The sequence below is a fragment of the Galeopterus variegatus genome, unplaced genomic scaffold (assembly GCF_000696425.1).
Source record: "Galeopterus variegatus unplaced genomic scaffold, G_variegatus-3.0.2 Scaffold1042, whole genome shotgun sequence".
Taxonomy (NCBI): Eukaryota; Metazoa; Chordata; class Mammalia; order Dermoptera; family Cynocephalidae; genus Galeopterus; species Galeopterus variegatus.
The window spans coordinates 349044-371595 of NW_007727153.1; the positions used below are offsets into that span (position 1 = coordinate 349044).

The 22552-nt window shown below is 36.9% G+C and overlaps 1 protein-coding gene across 1 annotated transcript in view; it reads right to left on the reverse strand.

Annotated features, from left to right (window-relative positions):
- MNS1 (meiosis-specific nuclear structural 1) overlaps positions 1-20810 on the reverse strand; it is a 42602-nt gene extending 21792 nt beyond the window's left edge. The window contains exons 1-4 of the mRNA XM_008574412.1: positions 20730-20810; positions 19758-19979; positions 12446-12573; positions 2512-2614 (exon numbers count right to left, since the gene is read on the reverse strand). Coding sequence (XP_008572634.1) covers positions 2512-2614; positions 12446-12573; positions 19758-19979; positions 20730-20732 — 456 coding nt within the window. The 5' untranslated portion in view covers positions 20733-20810. The remainder of the gene's footprint in view (positions 1-2511; positions 2615-12445; positions 12574-19757; positions 19980-20729) is intronic.
- Between the last annotated feature and the right edge of the window lie 1742 nt (positions 20811-22552).

The window sequence follows — 22552 nt, forward strand, 5'->3', positions numbered from 1 at the left end:
GACTGAAGAAGCACTGTTCTGACGCATTGGGGATACATATTCTTCCTCTGTAGGAAATTTCTCTTATTATATATTTTACTTGCATAAATGCATAAATTCTATGAGAATAATACAACCACACTTTTAGACACAATATAATTCAAAATGAAAATAACAGCCAATTTTTTAATCCCCTTAGGAATCCTTCAATAATTACATTCCCATTCATCATCAATTAAAGTAAGAATTATGTGCATTGTGTGTGTGTGTGTATGATTATTTGGGGAGTTGTTTATGAGTTTTAGACATATACCTCCTCCCTTGTAGTTTCTGCTTCCTCCAAGTGTCTTTTTTTCCTCTTTTTTTGTTTTTCGCATATCAGGGAAGCCTTTTTTTTTTGTCTTTTGTCTTTTTTCCGTGTCCGGCAACGGATCGCAACCCTCAGTGTTGCCCCCGTACCGGACCGGGGACCGGCAACGGGATCGCAAGCCTCGGTGTTGCTCCCGCGCCTCGCTCAGCCAGTGAGCGGGAGCCGGTCTGTATGTGGGATCTGAACCCTCGGACGGGAGCGCCGCCGCGCTTCCCAAGCGGCGCACTATCCAGTGCGCCACCGGGCCGGCCCTTAATAACTTTTTAAACTGCCAAAGCAGTAGTAATCTTTTTCTTCTATTTATAAGTTAATCTAGGCAATTTTCACAATCTCTAGCTCCACCATTTATCAGCTGCAATTTAGAGTAAAGACGGCACCAGTGTCTTTCATACAGATCTGCTATTAAATGGCGCTAAGCAACTCTTAAGTTTCTCCAAGCCTAAACTTTCTTTCCTGCCATTGGCCCTTGAAGTTTCCCTTTCTCATTTTTTAAAGGTCCTTTGTAATACCTTTACCTTAAGAGAATCACATGTGTTACTGTGCCAGTTTTCCGTAGTTTTTAATTCACTCTCTCAAGACCATCTCTGCTGAGTTAGAGACAATCTTTCTTTTTAGACAGGTTAAATCCCTTATTTCTTTTGAGTATTTTCAAATCATTTAACAAAATAAGTTTTAAATTAAATATATTGGGGCAACTTTTTAAATTATTCGTTACCTTTATGATCACATCCCAAATGCTGGAATGGTTAGCAGCATCAAATATAAAGAAGAAACAGATTAAAATATGAATGCTAAATGTCACTCCTGATGTAACTGATGCCTGTTAATATGACTTGACCAAAATTCTTCTCTGCTTATCTTTTCTTTGCACATGTTGTACTAAGTTCTTTATAAAAACAAATGAGATGAAAAAATATGTATAAATTACCACACACTTATAGAAATACAATGTTCTCATATTACAAATAAGAAACCTAAGGGTCAGAGAGACAGCCAAAAGTAGCACCTAGATATCCTGACACCTAGTATAGGAGTATTCAACTTCAATTTTGTGGATCAATTTTTATTTAGAAAATAGCAGCAATTCTTTTAGGAGTCAGATTAAAATGTTGGTAACTGCCTTGAGTAACATCAGCTATCAGGATAACTAAAACTGCAAACCACTGGACAAACAGTACATTGTTTGTGTTCTTTATCTTTGAAAGGATAGAACTAGGTGGGGAAATGAAATCTCCCCACCATTTCCTTAGACCTTCCAAATCTAGGTTATCACTGTTAACAGCATGCTGTATAACTCTCCCAACATATTCTATATTACACGACACTCACATGTCTTCTATGGACAGCAACTATTCTTTTTTTTTGGTGGCTGGCAGGTATGGGAATCTGAACCCTTGACCTTGGTGCTGTTCTTAATTGATACCCATATTGCACTGTACTGTTTAAGTATTTTGATATCACACATATAATTGCATGTATGTGTGAATATATGTTTATGCTGATATACACAGTACCTTCATACATAATTGTCTGGCCTTTCTGTGTGATAAATGAGAGCTTAAGTGATGATGTACAACCTGCTTTTAAGTGATAATTCAATAAATCCTATATCATATTTATACTGTATAACAATACTGGTGAGTATATCTGACACTCCTTTGCCCAAGAGTAACTTTTGCCCTGAACTTGGTAGCATGTCACAAGTTAGAAAAGGTGATAAAAATAGAAACACAAGAACAAGAGATAGCTTTTATAAAACAGGAATGTTTCCTACATAAAATTATAAAATGGTTTATTTCTAAAAACATATAAAAAATAAAAAATTCAAAAACATTCTAAAAGAAATTTATGCTAGCAATTTGAACTATACTGATTTGTCAAAGAATAATCAGTTACAAACCAAACCATAAAGAATGTTGGTAGTTACCGAATAGTTGTGCATTCTAAGCAGCAGCCTGTGCCTCTGAAAGGCTCTAATATTAAACAAGGTTCCATATTAATCATCCAAGATTTTCTATACCTTAAAATTATACAAGTATATGAGAAATCAAGTAGTGTAATTCTTTATAGAATACAACAATTTTCAAAAAACTGGTCTGTTTTTGGTTTCCTAAATGAAGCTAAAAACATTAAAAAAAAATAATGACCAGAAACATGATTACCATTTGCTCATATTTAATGGCATCCCTTTCAGCAATCTGAGCCGCCCTTTCTTTATTCATGTAAGCTGCTTTTAATTTCTTCTCCAATTCTCTGAGCTCAATACTGTAGGAGAAAAAAAAGACAAATTTAAATTTGAGGAGCATTAGAGAATTAAGCTTCAGAGAAAACTGAAGCTTAATTTTTAATTTTAATTTTCTCAAAGATGATATATAGCTGGTATCATTTTAGATCCACAGGAAAGATAAGTTAATTCATACATTTAGTGGAAGCCTTAGGGCATTACAGCTTAAAGTTTCTAGTTGAGAAAGACTGCTCTATTCCATTACACTCATCTATTCATTTATGCTGTGCAAATACCACACTACCTTAACTATGGAGATTATAATAAGTCTTCATATCCTGGAGAAGTCATCTCCAGTTTTGATCGTCTTCTTAAAGACTGTCTTAGCCATTCTTGGTACTATGTATTTCTACATACATTTTAGAATCAGCTTGTCAAACTTCACAATAAACAACTGGCTAGAACTCTGATTGGGACTGTACTGAATTCATAAATCAATCTGGAGAGTATTGACATCTGTATAATACTAAATCTTCAATTCTATTAACATGGTATATAGCCCTCCAATTATTTAAGTTTTTTAAAGTCTATCAATAGTGGTTTATATTTGTTTTGTTTTGGTTGTAGTAGTTTTATACATTTCGTTAGGTATTTATTTTTTATATTCCTGTACAGATTATCACTTTTTTTTTTTGTCTTTTTCGTGACCGGTAAGGGGATCGCAACCCTTGGTGTGGTGTCACCCGCACCGCGCTCAGCCAGTGAGCGCACCGGCCATTCCTATATAGGATCCGAACCCGCGGCGGGAGTGTTGCTGCGCTCCCAGCGCCGCACTCTCCCGAGTGCGCCACGGGGCCGGCCCCAGATTAGCACTTTTCAAATTTCATTTTCTAAATGTTGCTAATTTACAGAAGTATAACTAATGTTTATATACTGACTTCATATCCAACAATACCACTAAATTTACTTATTGAGTCTGATCTGTAATTTTTTTGGATTTTCTATATAGAAAACCATATCATGTGTGAATAATGAAAGTTTTATTCCTTTACTGCCAATCCTAACTCCTGTCATTTCTTCTTCTTGCCTTGTTACACTGGTTTGTAAGTCCACTACAATAATGAATAGAAGTGCTTACATCAGACATCCCTGTCTTCTCATAGTCCATTTTCTGTTGCTTATAATTGAGCACCTGAAACTATGTAATTTATAAAGAGATGAAATTTATTTCCTATAGTTTTAGAGGCTGGGATGTCCAAGATACAGGGGCACATCTGGTTAATGCCTCCTTCTTGGCGGGAACTATCTACAGACCCATGAAGACGCAAGGTACCACACAATGAGGGCTGGGTGAAAGTGCTTATTAACACACTCACTTGCTTTCTTTATAATGCCACCAGTCCACACCCATGATAATCCATTAAACCCATTACTCCATGAATGGACTAATCCATTCATGAGAGCACATTACTCACAATCCTAGCACCTCTTAAAAGTCCCACCTTTCAACACTGCCACATTGGGAACCAAGCTCCCACATTAGCTTTGGAGGGGACAAATATCAGACCACAGCAGCCATTAAGTATGACATTGCTGTCAGTTTTCTTTTATTCCTAGTTTGCTAAACTTTTTAAAAATCAGAGTGATGTTGATTCCTATCAACTAGCTTTTTCTGCTCATATAATTCCTTTACTAGACTGAATTTATTGATTTTTTTTAATGTTAAACCAACCTTGCATTCCAGAATTAAATCTGGTCAGGATGTATTATCTTTCTCATACACCACTAATATAATATTTCGGATTATAGTAGCTAATTCATGAGAAATATTACTCTATAATTTTCTCATAATATCCTATTTAGGTACTGATCTGATTAAAATAAATTGGGACATATTTCCTCTTTTTCTGTTCTGCAGAACTATGTAAGATTAATATTACTTCTTCCCAAATGTTTGGTAAAATTCACCTAGCCTTGTAGGTTTCTTTGTGGACAAGGTTTATTTTTTTTTATTTTTTTAAAAATTTTTATTGAATCATAATTGATTATACATATTTTTGGGGTTCAACGTTGACATATGTTGATTAAATCAATATTATTAGCATATATATTGTTACAAATCATACTTATTCATTATACCCCTTGTCCAATCTCTCCCTATTCCCCTCTCCCTCCCCCATCCCACCTCTGATAACCCTAGATTTCTTCTTTCCTTCTGATAGAGTAATGGTTGCTCTGTTGATTTGTTGCCAAGATGATCTATCCAATGCCAAGAGGTGTGTTCAGGTCCCCCAATATTATCATAGAACAGATGCTTCTTCTGTCACTCTGGAATAGGCTCTGTGGAGAGAGACATCCTCTTCTTTTCTCTGGTGTCTGCGGGTGACTCTCCTGTGTCAATGCACTCCAGTGGCTGGCGGACCATCTGCATGGTGGTTGTGGCGTCTGGCCACTTTTGCAGCAGCCATGGTTATTGTGGTGGCTGTGGTGGGCCACCCACATGGAGGTGATGTTTTTGGCATGCTCCTTGGTGCTGGTGGTGTGCCTGGTTGTGGGGAGGGGGTCTGTTCCCTGGCTCCATGCCTCAGGTCCCTGGGTGGGCCCTGAGGCACTGGCAGTGTGCCTGGGCCAGAACTAATTTTTTGTCCTTTGCTTACTTCTAAAAAGGGGGATCTTCCTGTGGGAACCAGTACTTGAACTGTGTGATTTAGCTAAATTGCTGCTTTACTGCTGCTTCCCTAGGGAAGGCTTTTTGTGCAGCTCAGGTTTTAATGATTGACCTTGTAGGTACTTCTGGCTCTCCAGAGACCCAGTGCACCTGGGTTGTATAGAAACTCTGATCTGGGCCTGAGTCTTCATTAATCTGCACCCCATACAATTCTTTATTGCTGACCAATCTCCTCTGAGTGGTCCTTCACTGATTGGGGTGCCGGTCAGCTGTCCTTACTGTGCCCCAGTGTTCCCCCAGTGGGCCCATCTCCCCCACTGCCCATGCTGCAAATACTTCCCATGGGATGGGCCATGCGCCAGTCCCTTGCAATGACTCATCAGCCTCTGAGTGGCTTTTTTTCATTTGTTGTGGCTCCTCAATCCTATGTGTGTCCATGGGAACCCTATTAGTGGTCTTGCTGGCCTGGGGGCCACCAAGGCGCTCTGCTCCTCTGCCGCCTCCAAGCAACTTCATCCAAAAGGCACAGCTGCAGCTTTTGCCAGTTCCTGCTCCAAGTGCTCAGCTGCTCCAGCCTTAAAGTGGCTGCAGCACAAAAAGGTCAGAGCAGTTTTTTCTTTCTCTCATCATGGCTTCTTCCACCTTCATGCACTATATAGGTCTCTCCTCCTCTTCCCCTGAGCTCTAGTAGCCCCAGCTTGGCTGTTGTTGCTTTTTTTATAGTTGTAAATTGGTTGATTTGTGGGAGGGAGTGATGCTGGGTACTGTCTATTCTGCCATCTTGACCAGAAGCCCCTTGTGAAGCTAATTTTTAAGCTGAGTCTGGAACAATAATTATTTCTAATACCTAATTATAAGGTGGTCAAATTTTGCTGAATAAGTCCCATTCCTTGTCCTCAAGGAGGTAGCACTAAATGAGGTGTCTGAGGATTGTTGGCCAATCGATACTCCAATCAATGGAAATGGATCAAGATCTTGGGTTATGAAAGCAGCTGCACTGGCACTCTTCCCTGGAAGAAGCTGCTTAAGTCCCAAATCTGCTGCTCTTCCCGACCAACTCCAGCATCACTGCCTCTACCTTGGCCGCCAGTAGCCACCAAGTGCCGCCATCTCTCTCATGACAACAGGCCCCAAGGTTTAAATTATAAATGGAATATCTTTAAAAGCTGTAGGAACATTTAGCTTCCCATTTCTTTTTTGTGCTAGTCAGTTTGGTAAAATGTGCTATCTAGGAATTTATCTATTTCATCTAAATTTTCAAATATATTTGCATAAAACTGTTCACAGTATCCTGCTATGACCCATTAAATGTATGATCTACACTGATATCCCATTATCTATTCCTATAACTGGTTATTTGTGAATTCTCTTTTACTCTTTATCATTCTTGCCAGGAGGTTATCAATTTTATTAGCCTTTTTAAGGCACAGTTCTTGGCTTTGTTTATTCTATTTTGTATTCTGACTCACTCACTTCTCCTCTCATCTTTATTATTGCCCTCCTCCTACATTCTTCTACATTCCAGAAGGGAATTTGCTGTTCATTTTCTTTGGATGGAGTCTTCTTTTCTAACATAGTCATTTCAGATTAAAAATTACCCATGAGGAGCAGCTTTAGCTATATCCCACAAGTTTTGGGATGTTTTTTGTTTAATTCCAAAACTTTTTTTATTGTGGTAAAATATGTATAACAGAAATTTGCCATTTTAACCATTTTTAAGTGTCAATAACTGGTGTTAATTACGTTCACAATGTTATGCAACCATCAACACTATTTCCAAAACTTTTTCATCACTCCAAACAGAAATGCTGCACCCATCAAGTAATGACTCCCCATTGGCCCTCCTCAGCCCCTGGTAATTCCTAATCTACTTTTTGCCTCTGTAAATTTCTCTGTTCTAGATAGTTCATATAAGTGAAATTATACAGTATTTGTCCATTTGTGTCTACCTTACTTCACTTGGCATATTTTCAATGTTCATTCCTGTTGTAACAAGTAATAGACCTTCCCCTTTTTATAAGTGAATGATATTCCATTGTACGTATATACCATATTTTGTTTATCAACTCATTTGGATAATGGACACTCAGGTTGTTTCCACCTTTTAGCTATCGTAAATAATGCTTCACTGAACACTAGCATACAAGTATCTGTCTGAGTCCCAGTATTCAATTGTTTTGTATGTATACCTGGGAGTGAAATTGCTGGGTCATATGATTAACTCTATGTTTAACTTTTTCTACAATACCTACATCATTTTACATCCTGAAGATTCCAATTTCTACACTTTCTTGTCAACACTTGTTATCTTCCATTGTTTTTATTATAACTGATTAGGTGTGAAATCGTATCTTGTTGTGGTTTTGATTTGCATTTCTCTAATTACTAATGATGTTGAGTTTCTTTTCATGTGCTTATTACCCATTATATACCTTCTTTGGAGAACTATTTAAGTGCTTTGCCCATTTTTGAATTGGGGTTTTTCTAGTTGTTGAATTGTGGGAATTCTTTATACAAGGGTACTTCAAAAAGTTCATAGGAAGATTCATATTATATTTTAATTCTATTTTTCCACGCACTTTTTGAAATACTCCTGTATATTCTGGATATTAAATCCTTATCAGAGATACAATTTGTTCTTCTGGCCTAAATGAGTTCTGAGCCAAGTAAAACAGAGTTAAGTACACTGTGTCAGTCGTTAAGGTAGCCCTGAGGTAGGTTAGAACAGATATACACAATAATTTGTGAATAGGTCTGTGCTGCTCCCTCCCAAACTGAGGACCAGGGTCCCACACTGCGAACATGGGCTACTATTTTCAAGACTGCCTCTGAGCTGATGGGAATGGGGCAAGAGCAAGTAAAAACACCACCAAGCTTTCCTACCACTTTTAAATTGCCCTTTTCTTGATTTAGCATTTGCTTGGTTGCTGTAAACCTTTGGGTGTTGTCCAGAGTTCGTTCTAACAGTTCCTGCTTGTTTTTTGATGTTTCTGGTGGGGATGGGGTGGGCAGACAGGAGCTTGGAGCTGCCTACTCTGCTATTTTGCTTATGTCACTCCAATCCTACAACTTTTACTATGTGGTGTTTTCATTGTCATTCCATTAAAAACACTTTCTAATGTCAATTTTGATGATTTTTTGGCCCAAGGGTTATTTAGAAACACATTTTAAAATATCTAAACATACAAAGATTGTCTATTTTTTTATTACTGTTATCTAGTTTAATTCCAACTATGCCCAGAGAGCATACTGTGTAAGAATTAAATCATCAATCTGTTGATGGTTTTGTTCTGGTATAACATGTTATCTATTTTGGTAAATGGTTCAAATGTATTTTAACTACTAATATAGCTGGGTTTAAATTTATAAGCTTAGTATCTTCTTTCTATTTTTCTTCCCTGTTATCTGTTCCTTTTTCCCTCTTTTTTGCTTCTATATTGGAAGTTCCCAAGACCACTCTCAGGTTAGATGATTTACTAGGAGAACTCACAGGACTCAGCTATAATCATACCCAAAGCTATGACTTTTTACAGTGAAATGATACACAGAAAAATCGTAAAAGAAAAAAGGCTCATGGGAGTGAAATCCAGAGGAAACCAGGTGCAAGCTTCCTAAAGTCCTCTCCCAGTGGAGTCAAGCAGGACACACTTGATTCTCCCACCATTGCGCTATGATAACATGTGTGAAATCCGTCTACCAGGGAAGCTCATTAGAGATAATTTGGGGGGCATATACCAAAATTCCAGACTTCAAGAAGGAAAACAGGTGTTCAGCATAAACCATATTGTTTTAGGTTTAGGCACAAAGTTTAGGCATAGTGAGTCATTCTTACCAGTTAGGGTGGTGGGAATATTCTCTAAATCCAAGTATCCAGATGCCAGCCAAGGACCAAACTTGCAAGCAGGACTTTCTAAGGACAGCAGTTTCAAACCTACTATGTTAACTCTTTTCTGCACAACCTCTTTTTGGAGTCGTCCCCTATGATCACATTCTCTCCTCTATTAATTTGTTAATTATACATTCTTTCCCAAATTTTTATTACAGGGGTTACAGCACATTTCTTTGTTTCAAATCTAATAAAATTTCTCCATTATTATTTACTACACAATGAAAGATTCTTGACCACTTTAACTTCATTATTCAATTCCTATCATACTTCTGGTTATACTTTTAATTATTTACCTATTTTAAATCCCAAAAGAAATTATAAAAATGTTTATACGCTTTAATTTCACCTAAAAATTTTACACATTTACCTCCTGTAGTTCTGAAATTAAGCTTGAGATCATCTGTTACTTCTATCTAAAGAACAACTGCTAGTGTTTCCTCGAATGCAGGATTATTAGCGATCAATCCTCTGTTCTTGTTTGTCTGAAAATGTTATTTAATGCTCATTTTTAAAATCCATCTACTTTATTTTAAGAACTAGCAGCTTGATTGTGAGTCCAAAACATACCAGCAAGGAACTGGCAATAGAATTAATAAGGGAAAACTGTCTCTGTCTCTTCTTTAAGCTAGATTTTGCTGAATTTAAATACAAATTATATATGAGGTACTTGTTTTTGCTTTAATAAAGCTGTGTGTTAACTGTGTAATTAATACAGTTATTAATTTTGTATCAATATAACTGTGCAATTATAATTATTGTTAGTCCCATAACTAAAATAGGACTCCTAAATATAAGCAGTGAGTTTCCCAACTCTAGTTAAATGTAGTGATAAAATTAAACTGTCTTTTAAGTATTTTCTTGGATTACAAAATAATGTGTCCAAAAGTCAATTAACAAAAGAGTCTCATGATTTCTGAACCTGAACAAATATTTTCAAAATAAACATCAAAGATTTGTAAAACTTGCCCTGCATTTTAAAAATTTCTTTTAAATTTAAAAAGTCTAAACTTAATACAGAGTTTGAATTACTTAGGATACATTTTAAGCACTACAGCAAACAGTTCCCTGAATTTAGACCTTCCAATTTTCAGATGAATACACCAATCTGAAAAATGGTCCATTTCTGCATGTCAATCAAAATTTTAACATGCCTGATGCACAATATAAAAAACTCTTAGCAATTGTGACACGGCTGAGAGGCGGCATACTCTATTTGAAAGATGACTCAACTGAATGACTTTTGCCTTAAGTCTGAAGAAAATTTTCACAAGGTACACAATTCTGGATGGGTTATAATTTTCTTTCAGCTCTTTAAATCCTCTTTTTTCTAATTTCCGCAGTCTCTATTCAAGTTAGTCACATCAGTCACACTTCTTATTGTTGCTTCTTTGATGGTAATAGTCTTTTTTGTCTGACTGCTTTCATTATTTTTATGATTTTCTATGTCATTAGATTTCAAAAGTTTGACTAGGATGAGTATAGGTGTAGTTTTCATTATTTATTATGTTCTAATCAGTGGCTTTATGTCTTTTACCATTTTTGGAAAAAAAAGTGTCTCTTCAAATAATGCTTCTGCATCATCCTCTTTCACCTCTACTGCCAGGACTAAAATTACACATCTGTTAGAACTTTCTACCACAGCCATATTTCTTTCAAGTTCTGATCTGTATTTTTCTAAACTTTTGTTTCTTCAGCCTTATTCTGGATATTTTCCAAGAACTAATCACAAATTATCTCTTCGTCTATGTCTATCTAATAAAATCTAATTAAGTTCTTCATTATTGAGCTAAAACATACACTTGAGTGCACATATCTCAAGTGTACAGGTTGTAGAATGCTGTCAAACACATTGCCATATGCTTTCAACCAACTTCACTTAACTCTCAGACATACTTTTGGAATCAGCAGAAACCTCCAGGGGAAATGCAGCTACAAATGACAGGCTCACATTCTGGTTTCCTTCCTCTCCCAGATTTTATTTTTACACTTTCTCCAGACTTTCTGTTCTCAGAGGGAACATTCATCTGAACCACCTAGTCTGCAACTGCTAGAAGTAGAAAGTTATTCTATTTAGTTCTTACTATCAGTGAATAAGACAAAGGCATAATTAAATAAATATTTCATCTTCAGATGTCATAAAACCGTGAGTGACAGCTAACAATGACTGGAGAATTAGGGTCCAAAAAGATTGTTTGAGAGTAGAACACTATACAAATTTGAGCAGTAATTCTAAATTTTTTTCTAAGGATCAGTTACCTCTTAGAGAATTTTATTAAAGTTATGAACCCAGAAAAATATACATGGGTACATCTGTCAAACATATAAATGTAATTTAATAAGGCTCAAAACACCTAAAGCTCAACCATAGTTCCTATAATATTTTACAGAAGTCCTGCTCAATTAAGATAAAATGTAACAATTATCAAAGTAAATTTCCAATATATTCAACTACATAAGTACAAGATGGGCATTTACTTGGCCCTGAGTTTTGATCAACAGTGACATGGCTGTCCCTAAAAAGTAATTTGATCTTAAGCAGCATTAAGATACATTCTAAAACAATGTGGTTAACAGTCCTACCATTTAGGGTACCCAGCAATCTATCCTGAAGTATTATACATAATTGTGGGGCAATATTTTGTTAAGGAACACAGCTTATCTAAGTTATATCTACAGAGAAAACCAAGTTGTGAATATAAGCTTGAAGCCATGTTACATAAGGAAAAACTGAAGGAACAAGAGATATTTAACTTATAGAAGAAAACATTTAGTCAGTTCATATACATGAAAGGATGTCCTAAAGAAAATAAATGAATGGAAGTTACAGGGAAATTAATTTTAAAACAGTAGAGGGGGAAAAAAGATTATTTAAAGCTGAGGCTAAATGAAAAAAAAGTTCCTATTGCAGTTACTAGAGGTGTTTGAAATACAGGCTGACCAGCCGCCTTCCAGAAATACTGCAGGAAATTTATGTAGGGGCATAAAATTAAATTAGATATCACCTAAGGTTTCTCTTAAGACTAGGATTCCATGAGTCTATTCTTTATAAGACGTCATTTAAAAATTCATGTTTAAAGGAAGGAGCAGAAGGGACTGATATTTCTTTTTCACTATAAATATTAACACTTACTTCTATGAATACAATTTCTTTTCTCAAATGAATATTTATAGGACTTAAAGCAATAAGTACTTCCAGGCAAAATATTAACTAAGTGCAATGACACAAACAAAGAAATTCCACTTTCAGGTGCTCAGAATTACATAAAAGTTTAGAGACAAAGACAAAATAAATGAAATTTATAGAAATCAAGTTACCTGTTTTCTCTTACTTGTTGCCTCATCTTCTCATCCTTTAGACTTTCGTGTTTTAGTTTTGCCAATTCCTCAGCTAATTTTTCTTCTTGTGCAAGCTGGAGTTCCCTCAATCTCTTGTTTTCTTCTGCCTGAATAAAAAAGATAACTTCATTACTAGTCCTCCAAAATCAGACTGTTTCTTCATCAAGGTTGAATTCATTTGTTTTATAACAGAAAATGAAAATACTTAAAAGCATTGGTAGAATATTTGTTTTGCTTGAAAATATAAAATACTATTTCAATAAATACTTTTTTAAACATTTTGTCATGGAAAATTGTAAATATCACCAATAAGAAGAAGAATACTAAAATACACCCCAGGTACCCTCACCCATCTTTTCAAATATTATAAACATTTTTATCTACCCCTCCATTCCAATCTGACTTTTTTCCTCGTTATCTTTCTGCTAGAGTATTTTAAAACAAATCCTAGACATCAAGTCATTTATCATGTAAATAATTCACTATGAATCTCTATAAGAATTTTTACACAACAAACATGCCACCAACATGTCTAAATAAATTAACAATAATTCGTTCATAATGCCTAATACCCTATCCATATTCAATTTTCCCCACTTGTCTCAAAGATGCTTTTTTTATAGTTGTTGTTCAAATCCAAAAAAGGTCCACATATTGCATCTAGTTATCATTTCTCTTAAGTCTCCTTTATATTCTGTAACAGTCATCCCCCCACACTTTTTCCCCCAAGCCACTGATCTGTTGTGGAAATTAGTACACATGTCCCACAGAATGTCCCACATTCTGCATTTGACTGTTTCCCCACTGGTTACTTGGGTTAGGGGTGGGATGGGTGGACAGAAAAGAGATGAATATACTTACAAAAGAGAAAAATAAGGGATCCTGTGGTCATAGAACTGTTTTGTACGCTGACTGTAGTGGCGTCTGATACACAACCCTACTTATACAATAAATTGTACAGAACTAAATGCACACAAACACACAAATAGCACAAAACGGGAAATATGAACAAGATTGGTAGACTGGAATCACTGTCAATATCCTATTTGTGATACCATACTATAGTTTCGTAAGATGTTACCTCTGTACTTCTGGGAGACAAAGTGTACAAGATATCTAGGATGTCTCTGCATTATTTCTTACAACTGCACATGAATCTATAATTATTTCAATAAAAATTTTAATTAAAAAAAGCAATAGTAAGTGCTGGCAAAGACACAATGCAACTGGAATTCTCATACATTACTTAAGGAAATGCAAAATAGTATAGCAACTTTAGAAAATGGTTTGACAGTTTCTTATAAAATGAAACATGCACGACTACCCTATGACCCAGTCATCCTACTCCCAGATACATACCCAAGAGAAATGAAAACTTACATTCACACATAAATCTGTAATCAAATGTTTATAGTGACTTTATTCATAATCACCAAAAACTGGAAACGACCCAGATTTCCTTCAACTCATGATAAATAGACAAACTGTGGTTCATCCATACAATGAAATAGTACCTAAACCATTCAGCAATTTAAAGGATACAACACCATGGAATCTTAAATTTGTTTTGCTAAGTAAGAGAAGCCAGACCCAAAAGTCAACATATTGTATAATTCTATTTATAAGACGCAGTAGAAAAGGCAAAACTATTGAGACAAAAAGAAATCAATGGTTTCCAGGGATTTGGGGGTGGGTGGTCAACTATAAAAGGGTAGCATGAGAAGATTTTGGCTTCACAGGATTGTTCTGCATGACATTGTGAGGGTGAAAACAAAAATCTATGCATTTGTCAAAATCCAAAAAATTCACAAGGAATGAATTTGACAATATGCAAATTTTAAAAGAAAACAACCAGTACATCCATACCACACATTACTTAACACTCAGCAATAAAAAGAAACAAACTATTGATCTACCCAACAACTTGGATGAATCTCCAGGGCATTATGCTGAGTGAAAAAGTCTGCTCAAAAGATCACAGACATGATTCCACATGTATGAATCACACACATGATAACGTTTATATGACATTCTTTTTTTTTTTTTCTTTTTGTCTTTTTTACTGACCGGCAATGGGATCGCAACCCTCGGCGCTGCGCCCGCACCATGCTCAGCCAGTGAGTAGGAACCGGTCTCCACATGGGATCCGAACCCACGGTGGGAGCGCCGCCACGCTCCCAAGCGGCGCACTCTCCAGTGCGCCACCGGGCCGGCCCTATATGACATTCTTGAAGTGACAAAATTATAGAGATGGAGAACAAATTAGTGATCGCCAGGCATAGTGGGTTTGAAGTGAATGGATGTTACTATAAAGGGGTAGCATGAGTGAGATCTTGTGATGATGAAATAGTTCTGTATCTTTTTTTTTTCCTAATAGACTTTATTTTGTTTTATAGCAGTTTTAGGTTTACAAAGAAATTGAGCAGGAAGTATACAGATAGTTCCCATTATAATCCTTCCCACAACACACCCAGTTTCTCCTGTTATTAACATGCCATATTAATGTGGTACATTTGTTAAAATATGAGCCAATATTGATACACTATTATTAACTTAATTTTACATCAGGGTCCCCTCTGTGTTGTATAGTTCTACGGGTTTTGCCAAATGCATGATGTCATGTATTCACCATTACAGTATCATACGGAGCAGTCCTGCTGCCCTAAAAATCCTCTGTGCTCCACCTATTCATCCCTCCTTCCTCCCCTGAAACCTTGACAACCATTAATTTTTTTTTCATAGTTTTATATCTTGATTGAGATGATGGCTGCACAAATCTACACATGTATAACACAGATTATACACACATACTGTACCAATGTCATTTTTCCAGGGTTTGATATTATACTACAGTTATATAAGTTATAGCCATTGAGGGAAACTGGCCAAAGGCACAGTGGACTTCTCCATACCATCTTTGCAACTTCCTGAGAATCTATAATTATTTCAACAGAAAAAAGTAAAAGAAAAAAAAAAAAAGAAGAAACCAACCAGATGTAGGAGAAACAATAACAAGTTAACATTAATATTAAAAATGAATCCCATAACCACACCAAAGGAGATGCGTAGGAGTGGACATAACTTTGGAAAACAATATTTTACTAGATATTGTGAGGCTAAAGACAAAAAGAACTGTACCCAAGCCTGTATTATATAGTAAGTAAATTTGTTTCTCACAGGGGTGCAGATTAGCGTTCCAAAAACTACTTTATTCGTATACTTGAGTTGAAAGAACAAGTAAATATAATGTAGACAATGAGAGCCAGCGTTCTTTCTGTTGGAAAAAGCAGTTACAAATAAGAGAAGGGAAAGGCTAAAGTGACTCCTGTGGTCTGGACTGGAGTCGGCAGTACCAGTGGCATAGGCTCATGGTCTTTCATACACACACACACAGAGGCAGATATAAAAGCAAATAAAGATGTGTGTGTATGCACTGGTTAGTGTACATATATTTTCTAGTTCTTTCCACCTGGAAGGACTAGAAGCAGTAAAACCCCAGTAATAAGGAGCACATTTATCATTCAGACCTTGTTTTCTAAATACCATTCTCCAATAAAAGGAACCCAGTGTCCCTGGAGAAATGGTTGATTCCAAGGTAAGAAACTAACAAGTTGATCCCAAAACATCTTATGGTAACAGAAAGCAAGTAAATGCTTATTTAAAAAAAAAAAAAGATGGGAGGATATCATACGGGCAAACGAGAAAGACAACTTGAGTTTCCAAAGGCCAAATTTGGAACAACTTAAGCACCAATATAAATAACAATTGTACTGAATTATAACCAATAGAATAAAAGTAAGTATCAGTGAATCCATACTGATTATATCAATAAATAACAATAAATATACGGGGGAGAAGTGACATTTTTTTTCTTATAGAAGAACTCCAATTAACAAATGAAGAAGGAATGAGACAAACATAAAATTACCACTTGAACTCTACAGGAATAATTGCTGAAAGCAAGATTAACCAATGAATGCTAACATTAGTGGGGAAAAGTTTAAGCACAAACAGGATATTCACATAGTGTCAAAATATTTCCTTCAAAATATTTAGTAAGTATAAAGTGAAAAACAGTAACTTCACAGAGGAGAATCCTCGTATAAACCAACCTTAAACAAGTGATCAAGGTTAATATCAAGAATAATACATACTGACATCATCTATCCCCTCATACAATGCACGAAAAGGACATTAAGGTCCTCAATCAGTTGACTTTGAGTTAATCACAAGATTGTCCTGGGTGGCCTAACCTAATCAGGTTCACCCTGCAAATGATAAGGAGTGGCTGAAGTGACTGCCCAGTGGACCTCAGAGAAGCAAACTGCCATGTAGCAAGGCATATTAGCAACCTATGGGAGATGAGAATCTCAGTCCTACAACTGCAAGAAAATGAATACTGCCAACTTAAATGGGCTGGAAGAGGACCCAGAACAACAGATAAGAACACATCCCAGCCAACACCTTGATTGCAGCCTTTTGAGACTGAACAGGGAACCCAGCTACACCATGAGCTACATACACCAAGAGCCACGGTTTAATTCCAGTCTGAGTCTGAAGGCCTGAGAGCAGTAGAACTGATGGCACAGTTCCTGTTCAAAGGCAAATAGGCTCAAGACACAGGAAAAGCCAATGTTTCAGTTTGAGTCCAAAGGCAGGAAAAAAGATTTCCCAGTTTGAAGGCTGTCAGGCAGAAAGAATTCTCTTATAAGGTGGAGGGTCATACTTTTTGGTCTTTTGGGGCCTTCATCTGATTGGATGAAGCCCACTCATATTAGGGAGGACAATCTGCTTTACTCAGTCCACTGATTTAAATGTTAATCTCATCCAAAAACACTCTTGCCGGGGCGCCTCCCACTCATAAGATTAAAGCCTGATAAAGATCTTTTAATGAAACACGGTGTTTGCAGGGCCTCATCGTGAAGGGATGATGGCAAGGCCTCATCGTGGGAGAAGATGCTGGCGTTCCACCTTGATTTTCTGGAGCTCTGTGTGCTTGTTATGCTTTATTACATTTTATTCTTTGCTGCCTCATAACTATCGCTCTGGGAGACTTGGAAGTAGGATTCAAAATTATACTAAAATATTTAATCATACTAATGATACTTATGATTATGGATTTTCAGGAGATGGCTTATGGCAGTGGGGCCCAGAAGGGGACAACGAACCTATGTAGGCATTCGTCTTGTCTGGTGCCTGAGAGTCTGGCCTGGCTGCTTGGAAGGAGTTAATGTACAATCTTTTGTTTTACAATAGAAGTAGAAGTTAAGTTAAGCAAGTTAATTTTTAGAGTGTTTATTTAGGAATAAAGAATAGTTAGATGTAGGTGTGAATTAAGTTTTAATAACGTCATAGAAAGTCTATTGTACCATGGATGTAGTTTCGGTAATAATTGCAAGTGATGAAAAGTGATGATTATATGGGACCAGTGGGTTGTAACGTTCTTGCTCAAAGGAAAGGACATTGTAATTGTCTTTTCTGGGAATAAACTGTAATGCTATTTTTCTTAGAACATATGTCACTTACAAAGAGATATTATGATATTGTTCATTGATTATTTTATGATTATGTAGCAAATAAGAAAGAAAAGTATAAAAGTCTGATGCTTGCTTCAATAAATTGTCAGCATTCAGCAGATCCCTTGAGTCTGTGTGTTTGTTGTCCCAGCATTCAACAGATCCTTTGAGTCTGTATGTTTGCTGTCTGCTCCATCGCCGACGCTGCCCTTCCTCCCTTTTGGGGGATCCCTTACCAGTGGGGACCTTTACAATCTCTGTGCTGGGGCTGGTCCCCGGCACACTCTTGCAGAAACGACCAGAAAAATGTTTGATCAAATACCTGGGCACCCCATGGCCCAGTCAAGTTGACACATAAAATTAACCATCACGAGCCTGGACAATTTTGTTCTGACAGAAAGCAAGGATTCTGGAAGAAAGCAAGGAAGTTATCAAAGATTAAGAGAGTCTTGTCAAAAGACACCAAAGCAATACAAAAGGGTATCCACAAGCCAAGGATGAGATCACTTGAGCATCAAAAAGAATAACAAATGCAATTAATTTAAGTATATAAAGACCCATGAGTCTATGAAGATATTCTTAAAGAGAAAAAGTACAAAACTAAAGGAAACAAATTTTTTAAATAATCACAACTGGCAGACATCAATGGAAGTAATTATAACACCAAATCTCTACTCTGAAAATTAACTATTTATACCCCTTTCAGTAAGAACAAATAACTCTAGTTGATGAGGGAAATTCCTTAAAGAGGAATTTCAGCTAATTAAATGTGAAAGAAACAACAGAATTAGACAACGAGCATTTTGCAACCTCTAATGAAAGAAAAGATTCTTTTGTCAAACAATAGATGAAAGTTTGGTAGAAACCTTTATAACACTGGCATCACTGTAAGTGGAGCAACCAGACCTCATGTGCCCCTTGATGTGACACAATGCCAAGAATAGCATCACCTACGGAGTAGCTTTGCCAAAATAACTGGACCTCAATCTAATAATGTCTTTAGGGCTAACTTTCATTTAGAGGAAACATAAGAGATAGGGGAACAAATTAAAAGAGCCATGAGGAAGCAAACAGATAAATTCAGAATCCTATAAAATGACTGGCCTAGTTTCCTTTAACTAATTAAAAACATGTTTAAAAAAAAATGATGGACTGTTTTAGATTAAAAGGGACTTAGACATAACCAAATATACTATACAAACCTTGCTTGAATCCTGATTAAAACAAACCAACTGCAAAATCAAATTTTTGACACAATCTCAGAAATTTTTTTATGGCATAGGTGAGATAATGGCATTATAGTACTCCATGAAAGAAAACATCCATATTTTGTTATATGCATACTGAAGTATACAGAAGGGAGCTGGTATGATACCTGGGATTTTCTTTAAAATTAAGGGAAAAATAAGAATAAAAATAATAGAAAAAAATCAAACCTTTAGGATCTGGCTGCTCAGAGTTAAGAAAAAAAAATCCTGTCTAAGCTTTCGGAATTTGGAACACAGAGAAATGGATACCACTTTTAAAACTTGCTTTTGCTATTCCTCACAACATCCTACAAAATGCTTAACACACAGCAGGCACTCAAAAAATACTGAAATATCAGAACACCTTCGTCCACATTTGTGAGAACTCATTTCTTTCATATATCTCATTTATCGGTTTCCCTTTTTCTACCACCCTGATCCCTGAAAATATTTAGAAATTCCATTGAAAAATTATCTCCACCAAGTCGCAAATGAAAAAAAAAATGTAAACATAATAGTAAAATTTACCTTTTGAATGGCCTCTTCCATATCCAATTCAAATTGCTCATTCTGTAATAATCTGAGGAATCTCCTGCGCTCAATTCGGTCATCAATTTCACCCTGCACCATTTGGTTCCTGATTTGACTCTCTATATTTTTCAGCGCTTGAACATGCAATTTTTTGCGATAGTTTTCATCTACTAATTTCTGACGCCTTTCACTAAAGCTCAAAATTCTCCTTTTGGAAGCCTATAATGGAAAAAATAAAATTAAAAAAGTATGCATACTTCGATATTCCAAAATCCAATTTTTAAAAACATGTTAATGTAACATGTCAGTAACAAATGACCCAAAAATAGGTAACATAATAAACAAAGGGTATTTGGCTTCCTTCCTAAATTTAGACAAGTATACCTGATAAAAGAGTAAAGTTGGTAGATTAATATATTGATATATCAATTAAATAGGTACTTTTTTATAGGTGAGGCACGAAAAGTAAGAGTAACTTTACCCAAGATTCCGCAGTTAATAAATAGCAGTTCTAGGGTTCAAAAACATAAAGTTGAGCTCTGTGGACGCGGGAATTCCTTCTTTCCTCACTCCACCCCCACCCCACCCAACCCCAAACCCCAAACCCCATGGCCATAAAGTGCAGTTCAGGAGCTGGTCAGGTTTCCCTAAGATAAATGTAATAGATCAACCCGCTGCTACTTGTCCGTTCGCTCTCTCCTCGACTTTATTTCTACTCATTTGATCCGAGCTTCTATCGGGCAGATTTAAAGATTTATCTAACACAGTGTGGGTAAAATGCAGAAGAGGCTGAGCACCACTGCGAGCGTCCCTTAAATAGTAGCACCCGAGGCCTCTAACAGCAAGTACGAGTTTCCCACTCGATCCTCAGGTTAGGCACTTCAAGTCTATTTTTAGAAGCAGGCGAGCTCTAAACTATAATTAAATCAACAAATAAACAAGACGTTTCGAGTTCCCCGACTGGCTCACCATCTTGGCTGACGAAAAATGCTCCTCGCCGGCTCCCCCGGCCACCACCTCCCGCAGCAAAGGTTGCTGCACCTGGCGGCACGCTCCCCGGTGTTTACGCCGTGTCCCGGCAACGGCCGCCGCGCGCCACCCGCCGGACTAAGGCCGAGCCGCGCAGGCCGCGGCCTCCCATTGGACTCGGGAAGAGCCAATGGGCACTGAGCTTCTTAGGAGCTGGCGGCCGGTCTAAACGGGGCAGGCGGGAAATTCAAATCGCGTATCCTGACGCAAGCCCTTTGCAGTCGGCTAGTGAGCTCAAGATTTCCCTCTAGTGGTTAAACTCTGTGGTTTGGGTGGGTTTAGGAGCCAGTTGAGGCCTGTGGAAACTATTTACAGAGATATACTCATAACCCTGTGCAATCCATGGGGCCAAAGGCAATTGCCACATACACAGCATCCTGTGCCCCCAGTGCCTACTCTGCCAGTGCTGATTGGTTTCATCTCCAGCCGTGGGAGTCCCAGGTCACTATCCCCTTTGCTAGGTTACTGTGAAGTACTGTGGGTAGCACGTGGTCCCTATTGGTAAAAGGGACATAAAATGTATGAGCCACATGAATCTTATTCTGCGATGTGCTCCAGGCACCACTGAGAAAGCAGTTAGGTGCTGACAGGGTGTTGGTCTGGTTCATTTCATCGGCAGGTTAGACACTAACGTACATTTTAAATTGAAAAATTAAGAATTTAAGAACAAGAATGGATCAGAGAAATTAGCTTGCTTATTGATTGATTGATTGATTGCTGTAGCAAATATTCAGCACAGCCCATTTCCTAGCCTTCAAACTGAAGGCCTCAGTTCCTGTCATCCAATACATCACATGTCCAGCTCTCAATAAAAAACTACAAGGCTAAATTCAGGTTGCAAAAGGCAAGGAAAAACAGTTCAAAAGGTAAAGTAAGCATCAGAACCAGAATCAGATATGACACATTTGAGGATCATTAGATGAGAATTTAAAATAATTATGATTAATATGCTAAGGGAAGGAAGATGTGGACAACATGCAAGAAAAGATGGGTAATAGAAGTAGAGAGATGGAAATTCTAAGAAAGAATACTGAAGAAATGCTAGGAATGAAAAGCACTATAACGAATGAAGAATGCCTTTGATGAGCTTATCAGTAGATGGGCACAACTGAGCAAACAGTGAGCTTGAAGGTATGTCAATAGAAACTTCCCAAACTGAAATGCAAAGAAATTAACAGCAAATAGATAACCCTACTGGGCTTTCAGACTTCACCTTAGACTCAAATTCTTTTCCTACATTAGAAGATACTTGTGGGGGCCGGGATGTGGACATTGCCAATGTTTCTGTCTTTTGGGGGTCTTACTATAAACCCAGGTACCACAAAAGTAAAATCAACTGCAGTGTGTTTACAATGCAAAACACTTCGAATCCAGGGTGCGACTGTTACATACATTAAATCCCCTGTTAGTTTAGCAACCTCCATGGGAACTCTACAAAAAAATGTGGCTTACGTATAGCTTTTCACAAAGTGTTCCCCTATTAAAACTTGTTCACTGGATGGTCACCAGAAATATGTTTTGAACACTGATGTATCCTAAGCATTTAAAATAGTGTTGGGCACATGGTAGGTGCTAAATAAATATTGTTAAATGAACAGATGGTTGAAATAATATTACTGTTATACATATACAGAAAGCTGTACCCAGATGTTTATTTTGAGAATTAGTATTCTTCATCAGTCCAGTTATAGTTTTAGCAATTTTGCATATATTTTCAAAGATCAAACTTTTGCCTTCATTAACTTTTTCTATTGTTTTTCTAT